Source organism: Salmo salar, chromosome ssa01 (genome assembly GCF_905237065.1).
Source record: "Salmo salar chromosome ssa01, Ssal_v3.1, whole genome shotgun sequence".
Classification (NCBI taxonomy): Eukaryota; Metazoa; Chordata; class Actinopteri; order Salmoniformes; family Salmonidae; genus Salmo; species Salmo salar.
The window spans coordinates 96,250,183-96,276,638 of NC_059442.1; the positions used below are offsets into that span (position 1 = coordinate 96,250,183).

The 26,456-nt window shown below is 43.7% G+C and overlaps 1 protein-coding gene across 4 annotated transcripts in view; it reads left to right on the plus strand.

Annotated features, from left to right (window-relative positions):
- Positions 1 to 24,419, plus strand: part of LOC106610766 (phosphatase and actin regulator 2) — a 71,799-nt gene extending 47,380 nt beyond the window's left edge. For 2 of the 4 annotated variants that reach the window (XM_014210338.2, XM_014210330.2), the window contains exons 2-12: positions 1,237 to 1,404; positions 2,823 to 2,897; positions 3,440 to 3,586; positions 11,179 to 11,716; positions 13,663 to 13,847; positions 14,587 to 14,743; positions 16,356 to 16,411; positions 20,738 to 20,799; positions 22,181 to 22,318; positions 23,190 to 23,266; positions 23,427 to 24,418. In XM_014210338.2, coding sequence (XP_014065813.2) covers positions 1,237 to 1,404; positions 2,823 to 2,897; positions 3,440 to 3,586; positions 11,179 to 11,716; positions 13,663 to 13,847; positions 14,587 to 14,743; positions 16,356 to 16,411; positions 20,738 to 20,799; positions 22,181 to 22,318; positions 23,190 to 23,266; positions 23,427 to 23,442 — 1,619 coding nt within the window. In that variant the 3' untranslated portion in view covers positions 23,443 to 24,418. Of the gene's footprint in view, positions 1 to 1,236; positions 1,405 to 2,822; positions 2,898 to 3,439; positions 3,587 to 11,178; positions 11,717 to 13,662; positions 13,848 to 14,586; positions 14,744 to 16,355; positions 16,412 to 20,737; positions 20,800 to 22,180; positions 22,319 to 23,029; positions 23,130 to 23,189; positions 23,267 to 23,426 lie in introns of those variants that run through there. The other 2 variants (XM_014210310.2, XM_014210321.2) reach the window with 2 other exon arrangements.
- The last annotated feature ends 2,037 nt before the right edge of the window (positions 24,420 to 26,456 follow it).

Consider the following 26,456-nt stretch of genomic DNA (forward strand, 5'->3'; position numbering starts at 1 on the left):
TGTGGTAGTCCTCTGTGGCAGTCCTCTGTGGTAGGCCTCTGTGGCAGTCCTCTGTGGTAGTCCTCTGTGGCAGTCCTCTGTGGCAGTCCTCTGTTGTAGTCCTCTGAGGCAGTCCTCTGTGGTCGTCCTCTGTGGCAGTCCTCTGTGGCAGTCCTCTGTGGTCGTCCTCTGTGGCAGTCCTCTGTTAGTCCTCTGTGGCAGTCCTCTGTTAGTCCTCTGTGGCAGTCCTCTGTGGTAGTGTCTGTGGCAGTCCTCTGTGGTCATCCTCTGTGGCAGTCCTCTGTTAGTCCTCTGTGGCAGTCCTCTGTGGTCGTCCTCTGTGGTAGTGTCTGTGGCAGTCCTCTGTGGTCGTCCTCTGTGGTAGTCCTCTGTGGCAGTCCTCTGTGGTAGTCCTCTGTGGTAGTGTCTGTGGCAGTCCTCTGTGGTCGTCCTCTGTGGCAGTCCTCTGTTAGTCCTCTTTGACAGTCCTCTGTGGTTGTCCTCTGTATTAATGTCTGTGGCAGTCCTCTGTGGTCATCCTCTGTTAGTCCTCTCTGGCAGTCCTCTGTGGCAGTTCTCTGTGGTAGTCCTCTGTGGTAGTCCTCTGTGGTAGTCCTCTGTGGCAGTCCTCTGTGGCAGTCCTCTGTGGCAGTCCTCTGTTAGTCCTCTGTTAGTCCTCTGTGGCAGTCCTCTGTGGTAGTGTCTGTGGCAGTCCTCTGTGGTCATCCTCTGTGGCAGTCCTCTGTTAGTCCTCTGTGGCAGTCCTCTGTGGTCGTTTTCTGTGGTAGTGTCTGTGGCAGTTCTCTGTAGTAGTCCTCTGTGGTAGTCCTCTGTGGCAGCGCTCAGTGGTAGCAGTGTTGTATGTACAGTATATATGTAATGTTTGAATTAATGGTGCAGATAAAACATTCAGCAGCCATGGGCCATAGAACCTCCCTATTCCTGAAAAGTGAGGCATGAGTAAATGCCACACCTTATCTTTCCCCTCCAGCCTCAGTGTTCCAGTCTGTTTCCATTCCCTGGGCTTCTTACTTTCAAAAAGGAAAGGGAAAGACAAGAATCTGGTCCCTAAGCAAGTGAATCACTGTGAAAACCCTGGTGCAGCGCTGTATCAGAAGACTTCAATATACCATTGTTCAATATCCACTATTTCTAATTTTTTGTTCAGTGATTCTTGAAGCCTTATGTTCCACATAGTAATGGACAGTAAATATGTTCATTATTTCTGATCAGGTGTTCTTGTGTGATTTCCCACAGTTGACGGACTGGAAAAATGTTCTCTGGCCAACTGTGATGTTGTGGTGGGCAGCACCCCGACTCCTCCACTGAAGCAGAAGGGGAAGCTCTCCACTATAGGGAAGATCTTCAAACCCTGGAAGTGGCGCAAGAAGAAAACCAGCGCCAAGTTTCAGGACCTATCCATAGGTATGTCTGAAGTAGCCTGGTCACATACTGCTTCGTTATGCTGTAGACAACTCTTCCATCGTTGTCATTCCATATGTTTTCATGTATTATGCTGTAGCCAACTCTTCCATAGTTGTCATTCCATATGTTTTCATGCCAAACATGACATGAAACTTGTGCCATTCGCTATCCTCTCACATGATTAACATCCCCACAAAGTTTTAATCTATTGGTTTGCATCTTGCGTGACTCTGCCATGGCGGGCAAGCTACATAGTGTATACCCTAACTAAAGTACATCTTGTGGTTTTGACATTTTGTCACGAAATGCTAGGAGTGGTGGTAGGAGTCAGGCGCAGAGAGCAGAGGTAAGGTATAATGTTCTTTAATCTTCCCGGCACAAAAATGGTCAACGCCAACACAAACGGGCGCGTGAACAAAACGACCAACCCAGAACAACGGGCACACAGTCCGGAGAGAGAAATACAAAGCGAATAGCCAGCACATCAAAAAACACAACGACAGCAAAATAATCCCGCACAAACCTGGGCGGGCTAAGCAGGCTTAAATAAACACAAATCAAGACACACAATAGGGAACAGGTGCAACCAATAAGACATTACAAACTGAAAAGGAAAAAGGGATCAGCGGTGACTAGTAGCCCGGCAACGACGACCGCCGAGCACCGCTCGAGCAGGCAGGGGAGCCACCTTCGGTGGGATTCGTGACACATTTATGTAGAAATATGAAGCTTGATTAAAAGAGTACCAGCAGGCTAGGGGCAGGTTTGACAGGAGTGAGTGTAATCATGGGTTTAATTTCTCAAGCATCCTCCACTGTTTCTGTGCTATGTATGATGTAACACAGAACGAAATGAAGTGATATCTGATCATCATATGCAGCCATGTTGAGCTGTTCATGTCATACTAGACCTGGCTTCAAATAGTTTGTTTTATTTCAAATAGTTTGACCATTTGATTGAGCCTGTCTGAATGCCAGCTGGGTGGGACGGCTATTTGAAGAATGGCAGCTATTGGAAAGAAAAACAATACTATTGGATCCCAATTCTGTCGTCTGTGTCATCCCTGTCTGGCTAGTAGTAGGAAGGCCTTCTCAAGTTCATCTCTTGGTGTGATAATCGACTTTTGAACACAAATGCTGTTATTATTTTTTTTTTACATAATTGACATATTTAATGGTCTACTTTCCCTTCTGCATCATGGCTCCATGACCCTAAGCTGTCCATCTGTCACATGGTCTGTTCTCATTTTATTCCTCTGTGTAATTTGTCATGGACTTTTATTTCATCCCTGACGTACATATAGTGCGTGTGTGTGCGTGTGTACACACTGGGTAATATCCTACCCTGTCATTGTAAAGATCACATAATTAATGACTGCATCTGGCCAATGATTAACTCTGCCTTGCTCATCTCCATAGTTCTGGAGAGGAAAATCTCCACGAGGCAAAGTCGAGAGGAGCTGATAAGACGAGGAGTCCTCATTCCTGATCAAGGTGAGTTACGGTCGGAAAATGAATGTAATTAACAGTGTGCATTTGTTTAAGTCCCTCCCCCAACCCCCTGTTTCCCTCTGTGGCATTGTCATGCCAAAAACCACTCTCACAAGAGCTGCTGTCCTCTACTAACAATTTACCTGCATCAACAAGTTTGTGTTTTTATAACCAGTGGAAAACTCCCTGATGTTAGCTGTTGCTATGATGGGGAAGAAACCCAAACTGCAGTACCATCTAAGTTGTTTGTCATCCTGGTAGTCACTGAAGAGCAAGAGTAATAAGGCCCAGGAGAGGACCCTGTTGCTGCCCTCACTAACACCCCCCTCCCCCTACATTGTTACATTCTAATTTAACATTACCTCAAATCTGCAAGCATGAAAAATAACATTTTGTTCTTAAGGGAGTTAATCTCATGGTAAACGTAAATGTCTCAAGCCAGAAGCCTCCTTCTTGTATTCCTCGTGTGTACTGTATACTGAGTGGATGTAAAATAGTAAAATAGCTTCATATCATCCCCTGCTAACTGTTAAATGTTTCCTTAGGACCAGAGGACCCAGTGAACCCTGAGACTCTAAATGGCCACGCCACGCTTAGTCTGGGGTCAGAGGAGGTCAAAGTTGACATACAGTCTCCTGAAACGCCCTCAGAGGAGAAGACCGAAGAGTCAGAGAATTCTGAAGACAAAGCAGGTATACTGGAATGCTTTTAACATGTTTGTCTGCAAGCAGGCCAAAGCTAAATGAAATGGCATGGTCTAAATCCATTCAGTGATTGATTGAATAATGTGTCCACTAGCGCTTCCTATTTTGGCTTTGACCTCCAAGCATGAGTCTGAACAGAGCAATAACCCATCCACTGATGACCAATATTACCCTGTTAGACCTGCAGGAGTATTGCCATCTGAAGCTTTTAAAGTGTTGTGGGGGTTTCTCAATTCAATTTTTATTGGTTTTTCCATCCCATATCCATTAAGATGTCTCCATCGCTGTTCATCTTTTAGCAGATGGCTGATCGGCACAAGGCTGCACACTCCAGCAGAATGTCTCCAGATACACCTTCTATGTTAAATCCCCTTGATGCTTGGATAGAGAAATGAAAGAGTAGAAATCCCCTATTCTTAAGACCTGCAGGTCAATGGAGTCACTTTTGCAATGATCAAATGCCTTCTGTACTCTACTGATCATACCACTGGAGCCAGAGCTCTGGCCTCTTCAGATCAATAGTAAGCCACTCCACTGCTCCCCACTTAGACCAAAGACAAACTGGAATGACCGGCTAGATCTCTCTCCAATGACACATTCAGACTGGTTCAGCTGGTCAATGCAGGTCAGGAAAACTGATTCAATTGTGTTCTCAGTTCATTACAGAGCCATTTGGCGCCCTGTCAGGGCAGATACCCAGACTATGCCTCATCTACAGTGCCCAAGCACTGAGGGCACTGTCTGGCAATAATGTGCTGCTTTAATGAATGCATCGGGAGCTTGGTCGTGACAGCTCAGATGAGTAAGAATGTGGAGAGAAATTCTCCTATGTTGACCCCATAAGATATACTTTATTAGTCCATACTAGATGAACATTTTGTCTTCTACTTTTGTGTCTCCTCCGATATAAACACACACGTTAGGTTGGCGGTCAAGTCACATCATAAAGGTTTGTTAGACCTTTCTTCATACCTCCGATATACAGTGGCTTGCGAAAGTATTCGCCCCCCCTTGGCATTTTTCCTATTTTGTTGCCTTACAACCTGGAATTAAATTGTCCTGCTGGAAGGTGAACCTCGGTCCCAGTCTCAAATCTCTGGAAGACTGAAACAGGTTTCCCTCAAGAATTTCCCTGTATTTAGCACCATCCATCATTCCTTCAATTCTGACCAGTTTCCCAGTCCCTGCCAATGAAAAACATCCCTACAGCATTATGGTGTTCTTATCTAACCCGAGTACCTTCTCAAATCAAATCAAATTTTATTTGTCACATACACATGGTTAGCAGATGTTAATGTGAGTGTAGCGAAATGCTTGTGCTTCTAGTTCCGACCATGCAGTAATATCAAACAAGTAATCTAACCTAAGAATTTCACAACAACTACCTTATACACACAAGTGTAAAGGAATGAATAAGAATATGTACATGAAAATATATGAATGAGTGATGGCCGAACGGCATAGGCAAGATGCAGTTGATGGTATAGCGTACAGTATATACATATGAGATGAGTAATGTAGGGTATGTAAACATTATATAAAGTGGCACTGTTTAAAGTGGCTAGTGATACATTTATTATATCCAATTTTTTATTATTAAAGTGGCTAGAATTGAGTCAGTATGTTGGCAGCAGCCCCTCAATGTTAGTGATGGCTGTTTAACAGTCTGATGGCCTTGAGATAGAAGCTGTTTTTCAGTCTCTCGGTCCCCGCTTTGATGCACCTGTACTGACCTCGCCTTCTGGATGATAGCGGGGTGAACAGGCAGTGGCTCGGGTGGTTGTTGTCCTTGATGATCTTTTTGGCCTTCCTGTGACATCGGGTGGTGTAGGTGTCCTGGAGGGCAGGTAGTTTGCCCCCGGTGAAGAGTTGTGCAGACCTCACTACCCTCTGGAGAGCCTTGCGGTTGTGGGCGGAGCAGTTGCCGTACCAGGCGGTGATACAGCCCGACAGGATGCTCTTGATTGTGCATCTGTAAAAGTTTGTGAGTGTTTTTGGTGACAAGCCGAATTTCTTCAGCCTCCTGAGGTTGAAGAGGCGCTGCTGCACCTTCTTCACTACGCTGTCTGTGTGGGTGGACCATTTCAGTTTGTCTGTGATGTGTACGCCGAGGAACTTAAAACTTCCCACCCTCTCCACTACTGTCCCGTCCATGTGGATAGGGGGCTGCTCCCTCTGCTGTTTCCTGAAGTCCACGATCATCTCCTTTGTTTTGTTGACATTGAGTGTGAGGTTATTTTCCTGACTCCACACTCCGAGGGCCCTCACCTCCTCCCTGTAGGCCGTCTCGTCGTTGTTGGTAATCAAGCCTACCACTGTAGTGTCGTCTGCAAACTTGATGATTGAGTTGGAGGCGTGCATGGCCACGCAGTCATGGGTGAACAGGGAGTACAGGAGAGGGCTGAGAATGCACCCTTGTGGGGCCCCAGTGTTGAGGATCAGCAGGGTGGAGATGTTGTTACCTACCCTCACCACCTGGGGGCGGCCCGTCAGGAAGTCCAGGACCCAGTTGCACAGGGCAGGGTCGAGACCCAGGGTCTTATGTGACTTCTGAAGGTAATTGGTTGCACCAGATCTTATTTAGAGGCTTCATAGCAAAGGGGGTGAATGCATATGCACACACCACTTTTCAGTTTTTATTTATTTGAATTTTCATTTCACTTCACCAATTTGGACTATTTTGTGTATGTCCATAACATGAAATACAAATACAAATCAATTTAAATTACAGATTGTACTGCAACAAAATAGGAAAAATGCCAAGAGGGTGAATACTTTTGCAAGGCACTGTAAACACACGTTAGGTTGGAGGTCAGGTCACATCTTAAGGGTTTGTTAGACCTTTCTTCATTCCTCCGATATGCACATAATGCACCGACTTTATGTTCCCCACTTTTACGATTATTAGTGAGACAAATGTATCTGTCTGACTCCCTCCATCTGGGTGTTGGTAAATGACAGGAGAGGTTGCTCTGCTCCCCCTCCTCTACCCCCGTAGTGACAAATGGAAACAAAGCTACTCCAAATGGGAACCAGGCCAGAACGAACCAGGCCAAAACGTGGGAGGCCCCCCTAAAAAGCCCTACCACTGCTCCTCCCAAATCAGCTGGTAGGGATACAGCAGGGCGCAGGGACAGGACCACGGGCAGTAAAAAGCTGACCAAAAGCACAGGCAAGCAAGCTTCTGCTCTGTCCCACAAACAAAACCCTCAAAACAATTACCGTGGGAGCGATGAGTGTCAGTGGTGCTGGTTGGTTGGGAGAGAGAAGCCTGTTTGCATGCAAAACCCGTCTTCGCATGTGGAAGGCCTCCCTCGGTCCATCAGTCCATCCATCCTTGTCCCCCCTCAGGAATGAATGGTAGTGTCCATACAAGAATAGGCTGAGGATTTACAGTAGTTGAAAGGTTGTTTTTTTCTTGTAGTAAAAAGGGAAGTGAGAAGAGTGTGTACAGAGAGTTGCCTGCAAAGACTTTTACACAGCAGAGCACTACATTGAGACAATGTGTACCATTTGTGTTCCCCTGCCTGCTGTCTGCCTGCTGTCTGCCTGCTGTCTGCCTGCTGTCTGCCTGCTGCCTGCCTGCCTGCTGCCTGCCTGCTGTCTGCCTGCCTGCTGCCTGCCTGCTGTCTGCCTGCTGTCTGCCAGCTGTCTGCCAGCTGCCTGCCTGCCTGATGCCTGCCTGCTGCCTGCCTGCCTGTCGCCTGCCTGCTGTCTGCCTGCTGTCTGCCTGCTGTCTGCCAGCTGCCTGCCTGCTGTCTGCCAGCTGCCTTCCTGTCGCCTGCCTGCTGTCTGCCTGCTGTCTGCCAGCTGCCTGCCTGCTGCCTGCCTGCCTGCTGCCTGCCAGCAGCTGCTGCCTGCCTGCCTGCTGCTGCCTGCTGCCTGCCTGCTGTCTGCCTGCCAGCTGCCTGCCTGCCTGATGCCTGCCTGCTGCTGCCTGCTGCCTGCCTGCTGTCTGCCTGCCAGCTGCCTGCCTGCCTGATGCCTGCCTGCTGCCAGCCTGCTGCCTGCCTGTCGCCTGCCTGTCGCCTGCCTGCTGTATGCCTGCTGTCTGCCAGCTGCCTGCCTGTCGCTTGCCTGCTGTCTGCCAGCTGCCTGCCTGCTGTCTGCCTGCTGTCTGCCAGCTGCCTGCTGCCTGCCTGCTGCCTGCCTGCCTGCTGTCTGCCAGCTGCCTGCCTGCTGCCTGCCTGCCTGTCGCCTGCCTGCTGTCTTTCTGCTGTCTGCCTGCTGTCTACCTGCTGCCTGCCTGCCTGCCTGTCGCCTGCCTGCTGTCTGTCTGCTGTCTTTCTGCTGTCTGCCTGCTGCCTGCCTGCTGTCTTTCTGCTGTCTGCCTGCTGTCTACCTGCTGCCTGCCTGCCTGTCGCCTGCCTGCTGTCTTTCTGCTGTCTGCCTGCTGTCTTTCTGTTGTCTGCCTGCTGCTTGCCTGCTGCCTGCCTGCTGCCTGTCGCCTGCCTGCTGTCTTTCTGCTGTCTGCCTGCTGTCTGCCTGCTGTCTGTCTGCCTGCTGTCTACCTGCTGCCTGCCTGCTGTCTTTCTGCTGTCTGCCTGCTGTCTTTCTGCTTTCTACCTGCTGTCTGCCTGCTGTCTTTCTGCTGTCTGCCTGCTGCCTGCCTCTGAGAACCCTTGCTCATGTGGTTTCTTTTTGTCTTTGGTCCATGAGGATCTGGTTCATGGATCGTTTGGTTCCCCAGGTCCTGCGTGACCATGTCGTCTGTCTGTCTGTCTGTCTGTCTGTCTGTCTGTCTGTCTGTCTGTCTGTCTGTCTGTCTGTCTGTCTGTCTGTCTGTCTGTCTGTCTGTCTGTCTGTCTGTCTGTCTGTCTGTCTGTCTGTCTGTCTGTCTGTCTGTCTGTCTGTCTGTCTGTCTGTCTGTCTTCTGTGCCTCATTTGTCTCATTTGACCCCATTAATAAACTATGCTACTCAGGGCCAATAGTATTGCATGTGATGGGCATGCCTGCCAAACTTTGTATTTTATGAGTTTCTGTAAAGAAATGCCATATTTTGGGCTCTCTATCCACAATACGGCCTCTATCCACAATACGGCCTCTATCCACAATACGGCCTCTATCCACAATACGACCTCTATCCACAATACGACCTCTATCCACAATTCGACCTCTATCCACAATACGGCCTCTATCTGCAATACGACTTCTATCCACAATACGACCTCTGTCCACAATACGACCTTCATCCACAATATGACCTCTGTCCACAATACGACCTCTATCCACAATACGACCTCTATCCACAATACGACCTCTATCCACAATATGACATTTGGGGCACCTTAAATTAAATTTGAGGCAAAAAGGCAAATTCCACTTCCATCATTCACTGAATCAGATTGCGCATTCAGATTAACAATGCCAGCAACAAACGCTGACACTACACATTCAAGTATATCTAACCAAATTATGAAAGACAAGTAATATTTAATTCCGTAAAGTGAGTGTGTAAGAGGTGAACAAATTATTGTTGTCTATCAAAAATGACAACCCACTGGTGGTCTGACAACTGGGATAGAAAATTACTGAGGATAATAGTGGACGATATTGCCACTCCCATTTGCCATATCTTCAATTGAAGCCTACTAGAAAGTGTATGCACTCAGGCCTGGAGGGAAGCAAAAGTTATTCCCCCACCTAAGAACAATAAAGCCCCTTTAACTGGCTCAAATAGCCGACCAATCGGCCTATTACCAAACCTTAGTAAACTTTTTGAAAAAATGGTGTTTGACCAGATGCAATGCTATTTTACAGTAAACAAATTGACAACAGACGTTCAGCACACTTATAGGGAAGGACGTACAACAACCACAGCACTTACACAAATGACTGATGATTGGCTGAGAGAAAGTTATGATAACAAGATTGTGGGGGCTGTTTTGTTAGACTTCAGTGTGGCTTTTGACATTAACGATCATAGTCTGCTGCTGGAAAAACATATGTGTTATGGCTTTACACACCCTGCTATATTGTGGATAAAGAGTTACTTGTCTAACAGAACGCAGAGGGTGTTCTTTAATGGAAGCCTCTCCAATATAATCCAGGTAGGACATTTGTACTAGGATTAAATGTCAGGAATTGTGAAAAACTGGATTTAAATGTCTTTGGCTAAGGTGTATGTAAACTTCCGACTTCAACTGTACATTTAAACTCAGTTTTTCACAATTCCTGACATTTAATCCTAGTAAAAATTCCCTGTCTTAGGTCAGTTAGGATCACCACTTCGTTTTAAAAATGTGAAATGTCAGAAAAATTGTGGAGAGAATTATTTATTTCAGCTTTTATATATATCTGTCATCACATTCCTAGTGGGTCATACGTTTACATACACTCAATTAGTATTTGGTAGCATTGCCTTTAAATTGTTTAACTTGGGTCAAACGTTTCAGGTAGCCTTCCACAAGCTTCCCACAATAAGTTGAGTGAATCTTGGCCCATTCCTCCTGACAGAGCTGGTGTAACGGAGTCAGGTTTGTAGGCCTCCTTGCTCTCACACGCTTTTCCAGTTCTGCCCACAAATGTTCTATGGAATTGAGGTCATGGATTTGTGATGGCCACTCCAATACCTTGACTTTGTTGTCCTTAAGCCATTTTGCCACAATTTTGGAAGTATGCTTGGGGTCATTGTCCATTTGGAAGACCCATTTGCAACCAAGCTTTAACTTCCTGACTGATGTCTTGAGATGCTGCTTCAATATATCCACGTAAATTTTATTTTCTCATGATGCCATCTATCTTGTGAAGTCCCTCCTGCAGCAAAGCACCTCCACAACATGATGCTGCCACCCCGTGCTTCACGGTTGGGATGGTGTTCTTCGGCTTGCAAGCATCCCCTTTTTCCTCCAGACATAACGATGGTCATTATGGCCAAACAGTTCTATTTTTGTTTCATCAGACCAGAGGACATTTCTCTAAAAAGTACAATCTTTGTCCCCATGTGCAGTTGCAAACCATAGTCTGGCTTTTTTATGGTGGTTTTGGAGCAATGGCTTCTTCCTTGCTGAGCGTTTTACTGTGGATATAGATACTTTGTACCTGTTTCCTCCAGCATCTTCACAAGTTCCTTTGCTGTTGTTCTAGGAATGATTTGCACTTTTCGCACCAAAGTACATTCATCTCTAGGAGACAGAATGCGTCTCCTTCCTGAGCGGTATGATGGCTACGTGATCCCATGGTGTTTATACTTGCGTACTATTGTTTTACTGATGAACGTGGTACAGCCTTAGCAGCAGCTAATGGGGATCCATAATAACTACAAATACCAATACCTCTATCCACAATACGCCTCTATCCACAATCCGACCTCTGTCCACAATACGACCTCTGTCCACAATACGACCTCTGTCCACAATACGACCTCTGTCCACAATACGACCTCTGTCCACAATACGACCTTGTTATATCATTGACTGTTAATGTTCCAGATTTAAACAAAAGGCTCATGTTCGTCTGAAGTCCCTGGGCTCGTCATTTAAAATGACAGCAAAAACAAAAGCGCATAAAATACAACAGGACATCAGCCAGTTTTTGCTGTTGTTTAAAATAAACCTAATGCAGTTTCCTCTCCTCTTAGCCAAATCCTCTCATCCTAAGAAAACTGGAGGCACATCCAAGACCACGGCCCAGTCCTCATCCTCCTCATCGTCCACGCCGTGTACCACAAAGATCTCCAAGGACAGGCCTGCCAATCCAACCGGGACAGAGAAGACCAACAAGCGCGAGCTCCAACTAGCAACTGACCCTTCCCACTTCTCTGGAGCCCCCAAGGCCTCCCCAGACACAGACAGCCTACCAGGTGAAAGACAGCTCACGGGTCCTGGGGATGGAAACCAGGGGGGTATGGAGGATCCCTCTTCTGGCCCAGAAGGCAGGCCTGCTGCTCAGGATGACTCCTCTCTACCTGGGGTGGATAAAGATAATGCCTTAGGTGCTGGCCCTCAGGACCCTGGAGAGAAAGCCCCCCTTGTCAACAGCACCACTGAGGACACTTCCTTCACTGAGTCTCAAAGCGAGAGCTCCACGGAGGAAGCCCTGGGGACTGGGAAAGATAGAGGAGGTGACCATGAGCAACAGTCGGGGGACGAAGACCATGACTTAGAGAAAAATTGGAGGTATGTATCTAGTGCAGAAAATACTTATTATGGGGTTTCAGACAGAGAAAAAACAGCACAGAAAATGTTATTGTTCAGCAATGCCACAAAGCCACTTCATAAGGGTATGAAAAACAGAATTAGAATGACATTTATATTGTATGAACATTCTTGCAGACAGAACCATATAGTTGAAGTTTCATTATATTTGAAGTATGTTCCCAGGCTGTACTGTGGTATTCTGCTAGCTACTGTACTCTAAACACCTACTGGAGCAGCTGAACAGATGCTTGCTGAAAATCTATATTGAGGCATGGCAATGTTCGTTCATCTCAGAGAACGACATTCATCAGAAAAGGTTGAGAGTTTTGAGGTGCATCTGATTAAGCATGGCCTTGTTTATCATGAGCATCCTGCTACAGATGTAGGGTCTTAATTTGATCACCCTGTTACTTGAGAACTTTCCTGCAATGCAGGACATTTTAAACTTATAGTGTGCTTGAGGTTTAAAAGGTATTCTGAAGTTTGTCATTTCCACTTAGAAATGTTAGACCTGATTATCCCTTACGAAAAATCTATCAACCCCTACAAAAATGTCCATTAATTATAATCCACATAATATTTCACATTTCCTGCTTCCCTGTGGCTCAGTTGGTAGAACATGGTGTTTGCAACACCAGCATGGTGTGTGCAACGCCAGGGTTGTGGGTTTGATTCCCACGGGGGGCCAGTACAAAAAAATATATAAAAATAAATAAAAAATGCATTAAATGAAATGTATGCATTCACTACTGTAAGTCGCTCTGGATAAGAGCGTCTGCTAAATGACTAAAATGTAAATGTGAATGTCCTGTTGCTGCAAGATTTGTTCCTGCTGTAGCAAACTGGCTCAAATTAAGATCTTACATCTGTATGCGGGAAACACACTCCGTCATATTGTACATGCAGGAATGGAAGGGAAAGTTCTTGCTGTCTCCTGCTACAAGGCTTTTGAGTTGTGCACTTTGCGTCCATATAGCAGGTCTGAGTTCATAAAGTGAAGCAGACCTGGGTCAAACGCAGAAATACTTCAAAGTATTTGAGGTACACTTGATGTAGCTTGAATTCTGCACTTTTGGGACCATTCCATTGGTTCCATCAAACCAGGCCAATTAAATCAAGCGCATTTCAAGTATTTGAAAGTAGTTAAGTTATATATTTGACCCAGGCTGGTAGTAACTGAAGAAAATAAAAAGGTGTCTTCCATCATGATTACTCTTCCGAAACTTTGGAATGAAATCAGGTGGTATTGGTGGGAAAGCTCTTTACCGCAATCACGATTACCATAATAATACAGTATGCTTTACAAAACTCCATTGAAGGGATGATGTAAGTCTTACTGCAGGTGTAAATGGATCAGACAGTTCCAACAGGATTACGGGATGGAGCACGGTGTGGCAACCTACCCAATAACAACGTTGTTCCCTCATTGTCTGTGTTTTCCAGCTTGAGATGGTTAGCAGCATTGGGAGTCAAACAGTACTGCAGATTCAGAAGACAGCACAGCAGTGTAAAAAGCTATTCTGTGTGGAATATTGTACTGTATCATTTACTGATATACACTTATTCTCCCAGAGAAGCTGGATCATTTCCCAGGGGTATTGCACTTGGTCATGCATGGGATGTTCTCCAGTGCTGGAAGAGGTGCTTGAGTGAAACGTTTGGGAACCCTGTCTGTGATGTATGCCTTTAACCATTGGAAAGAGGATAATTTATCTTGCATGATGCCAGATTCATGAGGAAAAACCTTTTGGGAAAGAAAAGGCCTGTTTTCACCAGCGTTTTGGTCTATACACCCTTCATCTGAATTTTTTAATCGCCATTTTCCATTATGCAACAAGGACAACAATGGACATGATAAATCAATCAATAGACAAGAATCAATCAAGTAAGAACGCTTTATCAGAGTTTTGATGATATGATTCCAGGCCTACCAATGGGATTGGTGAGAAGCTCCACAGTGTTAACCTGGAGAGCCCAGAGGTTACAGTCATCCCAGACAGCACTACGGAGTCTGACAACCAGTCCACAGTCAGCGACTCCGACTCAGATGGGCCCATCCTCTACCGAGACGAAGACGAGGACGAGGATGAGGACGACGAGTATACCACAAGTAAGGAATCCGTCGCAGATATAGAAGCTTACAGCTAATTGTATTCTAGCCTTTAGTCAGTCAGTCTTGTATGCTGTCCAGCCTTTGCAACAAATTAATCCATAGCCACAAGTGCACTCACTGCAAAACGTGAAATCTAAGCAAGCCTAAATATCTTATATTGAGGAATAATTAACTTAAAATAAGTGTTGTTCAATTCTTACCTAGCTAAATTATCTTACGGCAGATCTTTTTGCTTATTTTATTTTATTAACCAAGATATTTGAATTGTCTTAAGGTAAAAAATCTTGAAAAATATCTTAATTTTGCTTATTTTAATTAACAACAAAAAATGATCTGCCAATGATGTGAGATAATTTAGCTTGGTAAAAAAACAAAAGAAACATATTTTAAATTGTAAGTCGCTCTGGATAAGAGCGTCTGCTAAATGACTTAAATGTAATGTAATGTAAATGAATTATCCCTCTATTAGATATTTAGGCTTGCTTAAACTAGACGCATGGACTAGACGCATGGACTAGACACATGGACTAGACACATGGACTAGACACATGGACTAGACACATGGACTAGACACATGGACTAGAAACAACTAAAACACAGTTGAAAACAATGTCACTTCTTGTGTTTCTTTCTGGGTGGTTTTATATGTACTATTATATATACTGCACAGAACACTTTCCTACAGTATAAAACTGGGGGGCTAGCTGGATTTACATGATTATTATTGGTTTTGTAGGCTCTCTAGCCAATAAGATCCACCGCAGGGACACCCTGGCCATCAGACTTGGCAACCGGCCCAGCAAGAGAGAGCTGGAGGAGAAGAACATCCTGCCTCGTACCTCTGAGACCGAGAGGCAGGAACTCCGCCAGCAGATTCACTCCAAGCTAGTGAGGTACAGAGTACACCCCTGGAGTCATGCACACATACACATATACACACACAGACACACACACCGGTGTTTCCGCTGCACTCATTTTCCTGTGGTGCTGCTCAACGGCAAATCATTGCCGCCACGCAACAATGGAACATGAAAAAAAAAAATCCTGTGAAAACAAAACGAACAATTAATAGAAAAATCTAACAACCCCATAGTAGAATATTTTATCTATTTACCTAGTCGGCTATATAAATCTATTTACCTAGTCGGATAAATAAATATTCCTCTCGTGGCGCATTCATGTTATAAGTGCCACAGGGAGGGAAACATGCATTCTGACAAGTAGTCAATGCACAACAATTCTTGCAATCATGAAAACAACAGTTTTAATGGCTTTTGTTTGGGAATCCCAGCTTTCCATTCCTACTTTATTTATTTCTCAACTCATAAATATGCGCGAAATACGCCATTTTAAACCTGGGGTTTTTAACAGACGCATGGTTACACATTACCACTCCGCAATTCGCAGTGTGCATAGGGGAGAGTGGGGCTAAATGTAACACTGGTTAGTTGTAGGCCTCTCTACCTCAAAATTATTTCTTTGGAATGACATAAAAAATTGTGATGAGATAATATTTTTTTGTTGAGCAAGAGTAGTGGAAACAGGGAAAGTGTTGGGGGAAAAATTGTGACATGAAGTGGTTTCTGTGAGAAATACAGCCAGGGGGCTTTTTACCCCAGGTGGCAAGTTACCCTAAGTTACCCTAACAGGTAGGCCTACATTATATTCAGTGTTTATGCAAGTTTTTTGGGACATAAAATTAATCAATATGATAATAACTAGTTAAAAGATCACATTTGAGATCTGGCTAATGATTAGACCAATAGGGTAAATGCAGATAGGCAAACCCATGCTTCAGCCTATTTATTTGCGCTTGGCAGCATCAGTTGGGCTAAAGGTGATAATGTTTATTGCTAATAGCATACCTGATAATATTGACCATGCATAGGCTATATACTGTACATGGCCCAATATGTTAAAATCATTTTACTAATGTGTTATTGGGCTAATTTCTGGAGGTGGGAATTCTACTTTAGATGGTGTCAGCATAATTATTTTAATTAATCCTTTTAAAAAGTCACCAGAACTGAGCTTCTCAGTCCTACATAAAAATATAGGAGGGACCCACCCCCTTCAACCCCCCTCTGCGACCTTTTCCCCCCACTGCTACACATGTTTCCAGAGGAAACACTGATACACCACTGTCTGAAGCAGCAGTAGGTATCTCTAGCTTTGGGATCCACCATAACCCGAGGCTTCTTCTAAGATTCCACTCATCAGTGGGGGGTTGATAACATTACCCTGGGCTATTAAAGTTGTGGATAGAATGATGAGATGTGATGGAGCCAAGTCTCCAAAACCTACTTTCTCATAACAGTATTTGTTTGTCATCAACATTGTATCTAATCTGAAATAACTGTTCTGGTGTGAGATTCCTGAAAATTTGGTAGCACTAAAATCATCTTTCATCCAAGGGACTTAAAATGATCCTAGTGCTATAAAGCTTTTGGGGAACAAATCACAGTGGTGTTGTCTCACTTCCTTCTCCCTCTCTGTGCCTCACAGACGACTTAGTCAGAGGCCCAGTACTGAGGAACTGGAGCAGAGGAACATTCTGAAACGTGAGTGATCACAGACGGACAGCACCACAGACAGACAGGACCACAGACAGACAGCACCACAGACTGCACCACACTGGCCCCAGTCAGACCACAGACAGACAGGACCACACTGGCCCCAGTCAGACCACAGACAGACAGGACCACACTGGCCCCAGTCAGACCACAGACAGACAGGACCACACTGGCCCCAGTCAGGCTACAGCAGCACAACAAGACATTCCCCCTCCAAGGTCTGTTTGTCTTTGGTCATTATAGATCAGTTCAGTTCCACATGACCTTAATAGGCTGATGACATTATCCCATTCAGTCAAAGGTTGATGCTAGACTAGTGGTCCTCTAGTTTGCAATGCCAGGATAGTTGGTTCGATTCCCAGGACTACCTCAATCTAGCCATTATTATGGCCGGCTCATAATAAGGTGTTATTCTGGCTTGTGCGTCAAGGTCTAATGGTGCACTGCAGTGGAGGCAGCTGAGTGGAAGACGGCTCATAATAATGGCTGGATTGAGGTAGTCTCGGGAAAAATGCATGTGCGCATGACTGTCAGTCGCTTTGGATAAAAGCGTCTGCTAACAGGACCTAGAGTATATAGTTAGGTTTTCATAAGGAGACGGTGTATGTGAATGAATTAGCATCTCAGGTTTTCACAAGGAGACGGTGTATGAATTAGCCTTACAGGTTTTCATAAGGAGACGGTGTATGAGTTAACCTTACAGGTTTTCACAAGGAGACGGTGTATGAATTAGCCTTACAGGTTTTCATAAGGAGACGGTGTATGAGTTAGCCTTACAGGTTTTCATAAGGAGACGGTGTATGAGTTAGCCTTACAGGTTTTCATAAGGAGACGGTGTATGAGTTAGCCTTACAGGTTTTCATAAGGAGACGGTGTATGAGTTAGCCTTACAGGTTTTCATAAGGAGACGGTGTATGAGTTAGCCTTACAGGTTTTCATAAGGAGACGGTGTATGAGTTAGCCTTACAGGTTTTCACAAGGAGACGGTGTATGAATTAGCCTTACAGGTTTTCATAAGGAGACGGTGTATGAGTTAGCCTTACAGGTTTTCATAAGGAGACGGTGTATGAGTTAGCCTTACAGGTTTTCATAAGGAGACGGTGTATGAGTTAGCCTTACAGGTTTTCATAAGGAGACAGTGTATGAATTAGCCTTACAGGTTTTCATAAGGAGACGGTGTACACTACCGGTCAAAAGTTTTAGAACACCTACTCATTCAAAGGTTTTTCTTTATTTTTACTATTTTCTACATTGTAGAATAATAGTGAAGAAATCAAACTATGAAATAACACATACGGAATCATATAGTAACCAAAAAAGTGTTAAACAAATCAAAATATATTTTATATTTAAGATTCTTCAAATAGCCACCCTTTGCCTTGATGACAGCTTTGCACACATTTGGCGTTCTCTCAACCATCTTCATGCGGTAGTCACCTGGAATGCATTTCAATTAACAGGTGTGTCTTGTTAAAAGTTCATTTGTGGAATTTCTTTCCTTCTTAATGCGTTTGAGCCAATCAGATGTGTTGTGACAAGGTAGGGGTGGTATACAGAAGACAGCCCTATTTGGTAAAAGACCAAGTCCATATTATGGCAAGAACAGCTCAAATAAGCAAAGAGAAACGACATTCCATCATTACTTTAAGACATGAAGGTCAGTCAATATGGAATATTTCAAGAACTTTGAAAGTTTCTTCAAGTGCAGTCGCAAAAACCATCAAGCGCTATGATGAAACTGGCTCTCATGAGGACCGCCACTGGAAAGGAAGACCCAGAGTTACCTCTGCTGCAGAGGATATGTTCATTAGAGTTACCAGCCTCAGAAATTGCAGCCAAAATAAATGCTTCACAGAGTTCAAGTAACAGACACATCTCAACATCAACTGTTAAGAAGAGACTGCGTGAATCAGGCATTCATGGTCGAATTGCTGCAAAGAAACCACTACTAAAGGACACCAATAACAAGAAGGGACTTACTTGGGCCAAGAAACACAAGCAATGGACATTAGACCGGTGGAAATTTGTCCTTTGGTCTGGAGTCCAAATTGGAGATTTTTGGTTCCAACCTTCGTGTCTTTGTGAGACGAGGTGTGGGTGAACAGATAATCTCTGCATGTGTATTTCCCACCGTAAAGCTTGGAGGAGGAGGTGTTATGGTGTGGGGGTGCATTTCTGGTGACACTGTCTGTGATTTATTTAGAATTCAAGGCACACTTAACCAGCATGGCTACCACAGCATTCTGCAGCAATACGCCATCCCAGCTGGTTTGGGCTTAGTGGGACTATCATTTGTTTTTCAATGGGACATTGACCCAAAATACATCCAGGCTGTGTAAGGGCTATTTTACAGAGAAGGGGAGTGATGGAGTGCTGCATCAGATGACCTGTCCTCCACAATCGCCGACCTCAACCAAATTGAGATGGTTTGGGATGAGTCGGACCACAGAGTGAAGGAAAAGCATATGTTGGAACTCTGTTGGAAAAGCACTCCTCATGAAGCTGGTTGAGAGAATGCCAAGAGTGTGCAAAGCTGTCATCAAGGCAAAGTGTGGCTATTTGAAGAATCTCAAATATAAAATATGCTTTGATTTGTTTAACATTTTTTTGGTTACTACATCATTTTGGTTACTACGTGTTATTTCATAGTTTTGATGTCTTCATTATTATTCTACATTGTAGAAAATAGTACAAATAAAGAAAAACCCTTGAATGAGTAGGCTTTCTAAAACTTTTGACCGGTAGTGTAGGAATTAGCCTTACAGGTTTTCATAAGGAGAGGGTGTATGTGAATGAATTATCCTTACAGGTTTTCGTTAGAAGACATTGTATGTGAATGAATTAGCCCGGCTGGAATCCAAGACAAAGGTGAAGTTGTTCTTCTGGCTTGGACAGTTGTGTATCAAAGTCTATCGGTGCATTGCCGTAGAGGCTGCTGAGTGGTGGACGGCTCATAATAATGGCTGGAACGGAGCAAATGGAATGGCATTAAACCGTGTGTTTGATGTATTTGATACCATTCCACTGAAACAGCTCCAGCCATTACCGCGAGCCAGTTCTCCCCAATTAAGGTGCCACGTACCTCCTGTGGTCCATTGATATGGAGGGAGGGACAGTTATTGACTGATGGCCCATCTGCTTGCCCAGTTTATTGGTTAGTAAATCAATGTGGGGAAACACATTACAGCAGATTGAACATGACCAGTCAAAATAAAACAATTTAAGAGGACAACATCTTGAGCTCTTATTGTGCCAGACAGTGTTAAAACATTGTTGGTCGGAGAATGGCAGGATAAAAGTCAATAGGAATGTGTTCTTTACAGATCTAGAATCTTAACTTGATCACCTAGTTGCAGTAGAACTTAGTGCATATTAGGTTTTAAAAGGCTTCTGAAGTTTGTAATTTCCACTTAGAAATTTCTGATAGATTTTCCCTTACGAAAAATGTATCAACCCCTAGAATAATGTCCATTAAGTGTAATCCACATGATGATGCACATTTTCTGTTGCTGTAGGATTATTTTCCTACTGTAGCAAATTGGCTCAAATAAAGATCCTACATCTGTATGTTTACCTGATCATTCTCTATATCTGCTAGAAGCTAACGTTGTTCTAATCAAATCAAACTTTATCTGAAGTGCATCAGAACACTTCACAGAAAAATCCTAGTACCATTTGACGAACAGGCACAAACATGTTCCTGTAATACGGTCAATGTTCACATGGAGACTTCCTGTCTATTAAACAGGAAGCAGTGAAAGGGGGCCATTTTGTTGTTGTCATCTTGCTTGGGTGTTACTGCATTATTTATGAGGTCTTTGTAGTGGAATCATAATACTAAGAGAGAGAGAACAGTTAACTGGCTGTTGCCTTATTGAAAGCAGATGAGTAGCCCTCCAGCGGAACTGCTAACGGCAAAGGTCGCATAGCCTCTCAGGGACGCTATGCACATCTGTTAGACACTCAACAACTACCTGTTGAAGAATAGAACAATGGTCTATGCTGGGCTCGGGTTTAAAGGGTTGACTATGTATGGTTAACAAAATACAACTCTAAAATCAAAGTTTGTCAGATGTTTTCAGACCTCAAAAGCAGACTTCTGTTGAGATAATTCCATATTCCAGGACATCTGTTTTGTAGATGTAGCCATATGGCTCACTCCAACATCAATTGGAAAGATAAGCACCGTATCATTTCCAGATCAATCTTTTCCATCCATTTGTAGATGACCACATTGCTTAATTAATAATCGCTATATTGGGTCGTAAAGTACCACCCCAGCCTACTTACAACTTCTTTTTAATTTCACTACAGAGACAAATGAAGCTGATCAACATGAAGCCATACAAGAGATTAAAAGGAGACTCTCCCGAAAGGTACTGTCATTTATACTATGTTTAGGTAAGCCTGCTGAATGTCTGCATCTCATTGATTTTATGTCTGATGATATTTGTGGTACACAGATCCATCTGGTGGACATAGTCGGAACTGAATTAACTGGAACCAAACACATTTCAGACTGATATTCACTGAATTACCAAATAATGTCTTAGTTTCTGAATTACCAATAAAATGTCAATCTCATTGACTGAATTACCAAACAATTTATGAATTTATGAATTACCAAACAAATGTCAAACTCATTTAGGGTTATACAATGTGAGGGGGTGCACACAATGTGAGGGGGTGCACACAATGTGAGGGGGTGCACACAATGTGAGGGTGTGCACACAATGTGAGGGGTTGCACACAATGTGAGAAGGTGCACACAATGTGGGGGGGTGCACTCATTGTGAGGGGGTGCACACAATGTCACATTCAGAACCCATATTGAAGGTGGAGGAAGATGATTGTGTTTATTCCATTGTTTTAAAAAAGTATAATAGAAAATAACAAAGTCATCATTTTAGAGTTTTTTGACAAGCCAAAATGCAGCAACTGTATGACTCAGTTGCCACAGTGCATACTGTAGGGCATTCCAGCTCTGTGTGAGAAGCATGCCTCAGTGTAGTATCGGGCTGCTTGAAATTCCTCAGATTGCTCGCCCCTGTGGTGGCAGGGGGAAGAGGGAATTTTCCAGGGTTAGGCCAACACTGCTTGACCTTAGATATAATGAGAACTGGAGTGTAGTTTCAACACAATGCTCCTGTATGGCATTGTGGAAGGACTTAAACTCTTCCAACAACTCTCTATCCATCTCCCATGCCCCAGCTGTCTTGTCTAGAAGTCACACTTTACAGTTGTCAATCACTGGCTACTTACACTGAATATGCCAAACACTAGGAACACCCCCTCAAAACAGCCTCAATTCGTCAGGGCATGGATTCTACAAGGTGTCGAAAGCGTTCCACAGGGATGCTGGCCCATGTTGACTCCAATGCTTCCCACAGTTGTGTCAAGTTGGCTGTATGTCCTTTGGGTGGTGGACCATTCTTGATACACACCAAGCAACGTTGCATTTCTTGACACATACTGATGCACCTACTACCATACCCCATTCAAAGGCACTTAAATCTTTTGTCTTGGTCTTTCACCCTCTTAATGGCACACATACACAATCCATGTCTCAATTGTCTCAAGGCTTAGTCCTTATTTAACTTGTCTCCTCCCCTTCATCTACACTGACTGAAGTGGATTTAACAAGTGACATCAATAAGGGATTATAACTTTCACCTGGATTCACCTGGTCAGTCTATGTCATGGAAAGATGTTCCTAATGTTTTGTCCACTCTGTTTATTTCGTGTGTGTTTGTATAGCTGAGTGTGAGGCCGACAGTAGCAGAGCTGGTGGCTCGGCGGATTCTGCGCTTCAATGAGTATGTGGAGTGCACAGATGCTAAGGACTATGACCGCCGCGCAGACAAACCCTGGACCAGGCTCACGCCAGCTGACAAAGTGGGTCCCAGACTCCTACCGTATAATGTTATTGCTAAAGCGACTAAAACACATGCCATTCATAATGCCATTAAATACTTGTAATAAGAGAGGTTATAAAAAGGCATAATTAAAAAACTTTTTGTTAGCATTTTCTACCTTATGTATTCCAGCCCCCTAAACAATGCTGTAAATACATTATTCACAGATAATGAGTTATCTACCATTTCATCTTCAGTTATATTAAATATGTTGCCTGTCTGAAGCTATTGATGGTCTGATAGTTTGACAATTAATCTATACATTTGACAATTCATCTATGAATCCCTCAGGCTGCTATCCATAAAGAACTGAATGTTTATATTCCCTCAGGCTGCTATCCATAAAGAACTGAATGTTTATATTCCCTCAGGCTGCTATCCATAATGAACTGAATGTTTATATTCCCTCAGGGTGCTATCCATAATGAACTGAATGTTTATATTCCCTCAGGCTGCTATCCATAATGAACTGAATGTTTATATTCCCTCAGGCTGCTATCCATAATGAACTGAATGTTTATATTCCCTCAGGGTGCTATCCATAAAGAACTGAATGTTTATATTCCCTCAGGCTGCTATCCATAATGAACTGAATGTTTATATTCCCTCAGGCTGCTATCCATAAAGAACTGAATGTTTATATTCCCTCAGGCTGCTATCTGTAAAGAACTGAATGTTTATATTCCCTCAGGCTGCTATCCGTAAAGAACTGAATGTTTATATTCCCTCAGGCTGCTATCCGTAAAGAACTGAATGTTTATATTCCCTCAGGCTGCTATCCATAAAGAACTGAATGTTTATATTCCCTCAGGCTGCTATCCATAAAGAACTGAATGTTTATATTCCCTCAGGCTGCTATCCGTAAAGAACTGAATGAGTTCAAAAGCAAAGAGATGGAAGTTCATGAAGAGAGCAAGCAATTTACCAGGTAATGACAACTTGAACATTATTGATCCCCAGACATTACACTTCATTATGAGTCATACAAGATAATAAACTGTTGTTTGATTTAATCCGAGTAACAGTGTGCTATGAGGTGCAGACTGCAGTTCTGATCCAACAGTGTCTGTTTCCCTGTGCCTTGGCAGATTCCATCGGCCCTGAGGCATTTCTCTCTCCAGTGGGGGTGCTGGTCGGCTGCCGGCACTGCCTAAAGGCTCTGTCTCCCCGCTGCGGGCTTCACCATCTGGCTTTTCCCCGGGGCCTCGGGCCTGGATGCCCCTAGGCACGGACACATGGACACCGTCTCCCAGGGCCAACCTGTCTCCAGCTCTACAGATCAATAGAGGTTGATTACATTGGGCCACACCTGCTTACACAGACCAGACCAGACTGGGCTTTAGTGCTGTGTGAAAAGATAGACAGACAGAGAGAGAGAGGCCAGTATCCATGAAGGACAAAACTGTTGCACTTTGTAACACAGCACTGATTTAATTACCCACATACCTTTTTGGCTTCCCTAAAGCACCTTAACAGGCCTTGACCAAGTCCCCATGGACTGGAAGGGAAGTGGTTTTGCAACTATGACAATGTTGTAGGTTAGGCAAGTCCAGCCAAAGGTAACAGTAATAAAATCAATGTTTATTTGTGATATGCACAGGATACAACGTAAACCGTGCAATGCAATGCTTACTTGCAAGCATCCTCAACAGTGCAATGACAAATATAACCAAATCAGACACATAGTCCTTAACTTAACGTAATCATGGAAGTGCATGGCAAGGTGTTAAGAAGAAATGGTTACTTTTACTGCCATGTGGTCTTGATGGTGGAAATGAAGGTGTTTGGGTCTTGATTTAAGGGGTGATTGTTGATGCTGATCTCAAAGTCAAATCAAATCAAATTTATTTATATAGCCCTTCGTACATCAGCTGATATCTCAAAGTGCTGTACAGAAACCCAGCCTAAAACCCCAAACAGCAAGCAATGCATGTGAAAGAAGCACGGTGGCTAGGAAAAACTCCCTAGGAAAAACTCCCTAGAAAGGCCAAAAACCTAGGAAGAAACCTAGAGAGGAACCAGGCTATGAGGGGTGGCCAGTCCTCTTCTGGCTGTGCAGGGTGGATATTATAACAGAACATGGTCAAGATGTTAAAATGTTCATAAATGACCAGCATGGTCAAATAATAATAATCATAGTAGTTGTCGAGGGTGCAACAAGCACGTCCGGTGAACAGGTCAGGGTTCCATAGCCGCAGGCAGAACAGTTGAAACTGGAGCAGCAGCACGGCCAGGTGGACTGGGGACAGCAAGGAGTCATCATACCAGGTAGTCCTGAGGCATGGTCCTAGGGCTCAGGTCCTCCGAGAGAAAGACAGAAAGAGAGAAAGAGAGAATTAGAGAGAGCATATTTAAATTCACACAGGACACCGGATAAGACAAGAGAAATACTCCAGATGTAACAGACTGACCCTAGCCCCCCGACACATAAACTACTGCAGCATAAATACTGGAGGCTGAGACAGGAGGGATCAGAAGACACTGTGGCCCCATCTGATGATACCCCCGGACAGGGCCAAACAGGCAGGATATAACCCCACCCACTTTGCCAAAGCACAGCCCCCACACCACTAGAGGGATGTCTCCAACCACCAACTTACCGTCCTAAGACAAGGCTGAGTATAGTAAAGTGGCTGGGACTACATTAATTTTGCCTAGATAGTAAGGAATATGTATTGTTACTGTATTTGTCATGTTTTCTGGAACACTTACCATTATTGAGCATATCTTTTACAGGGACAGAGCAGAGTGGACCCTACTGATCTATGTAGGCTATTCTTCTACTCTCTCTCTTTCCAAATTTAGAGCAAGTTCAGAACAAATTGGTCTGCCCTTCAGATTGGATACTGAGCTGTTAATAATGGATGGTCTGTGTAGTTTGAAAGTATATGATAAATGTTAGTATTTTACGGTCCCAGATGAATCCATTAAGCTTTTTTCCTGGTCATAAAATGTGAAGCATTTCTTTGATATTTCTGTGATGAGGTGCACCAATCAATTTACATTCATTTCAGACTGCTAAGGGCAGCTGTAGAATATAGGAAGAGAACCATAGTATTCATGCCAATGTGTTTCTCACTCTATGGATTTTTTTGTACATAATGTATATCAGATGCATGATCACAAGTTTACTGCCAATTATCCGATAGATTTTTACATTGATGTGATGTACAGGATGAGTTTCGTATTGATGGCGCTATGTGCTGTTCATGTGTGAGTACTGTATCTTTGAATTATGTCAGTACATAATATTCATGTATATGCAGTACCAGTCAAAAGTTTGGACACCTTAAAGGGTTTTTCTTTATTTTTACTATTTTCTACATAGTAGAATAACAGCGAAGACATCAAAACTATGAAATAACACATATGGAATCATGTAGTAACCAAAAAAGTGTTAAACGAATCTAAATATATTTTTGATTTTATATTCTTCAAAGTAGCCTTGATGACAGCTTTGCACATTCTTGGCATTCTCTAAACCAGCTTCATGAGGAATGCTTTTCCAACAGTCTTGAAGGAACCAAAAATCTAAAATTTAGACTCATCAGACCAAGGACAGATTTCCACCAGTCTAATGTCCATTGCTTGTGTTTCTTGGCACAAGCAAGCCTCTTCTTCTTATTGGTGTCCTTTAGTAGTGGTTTCTTTGCAGCAATTCGACCATGAAGGCCTGATTCACGCATTCCCCTCTGAACAGTTGATGTTGAGATGTATCTGTTACTTGAACTCTGAAACATTTATTTGGGCTGCAATTTCTGAGGCTGGTAACTCTAATGAACATATCCTCTGCAGCAGAGGTAACTCTGGGTCTTCCTTTCCTGTGCCGGTCCTCATGAGAGCCAGTTTCATAGCGCTTGATGGTTTTTGCGACTGCACTTAAAGAAATTTTGAAATTTTCCTTATTGACTGACCTTCATGTCTTAAAGTAATGATGGACTGTCGTTTCTCTTTGCTTTTTTGAGCTGTTCTTGCCATAATATGGACTTGGTCTTTTACCAAATAGGGCTGTCTTCTGTATACCACCCCTACCTTGTCACAACACAACTGATTGGCTCAAATGCATTAAGAAGGAAAGAAATTCCACAAATTAACTTTTAACAAGACACACCTGTTAA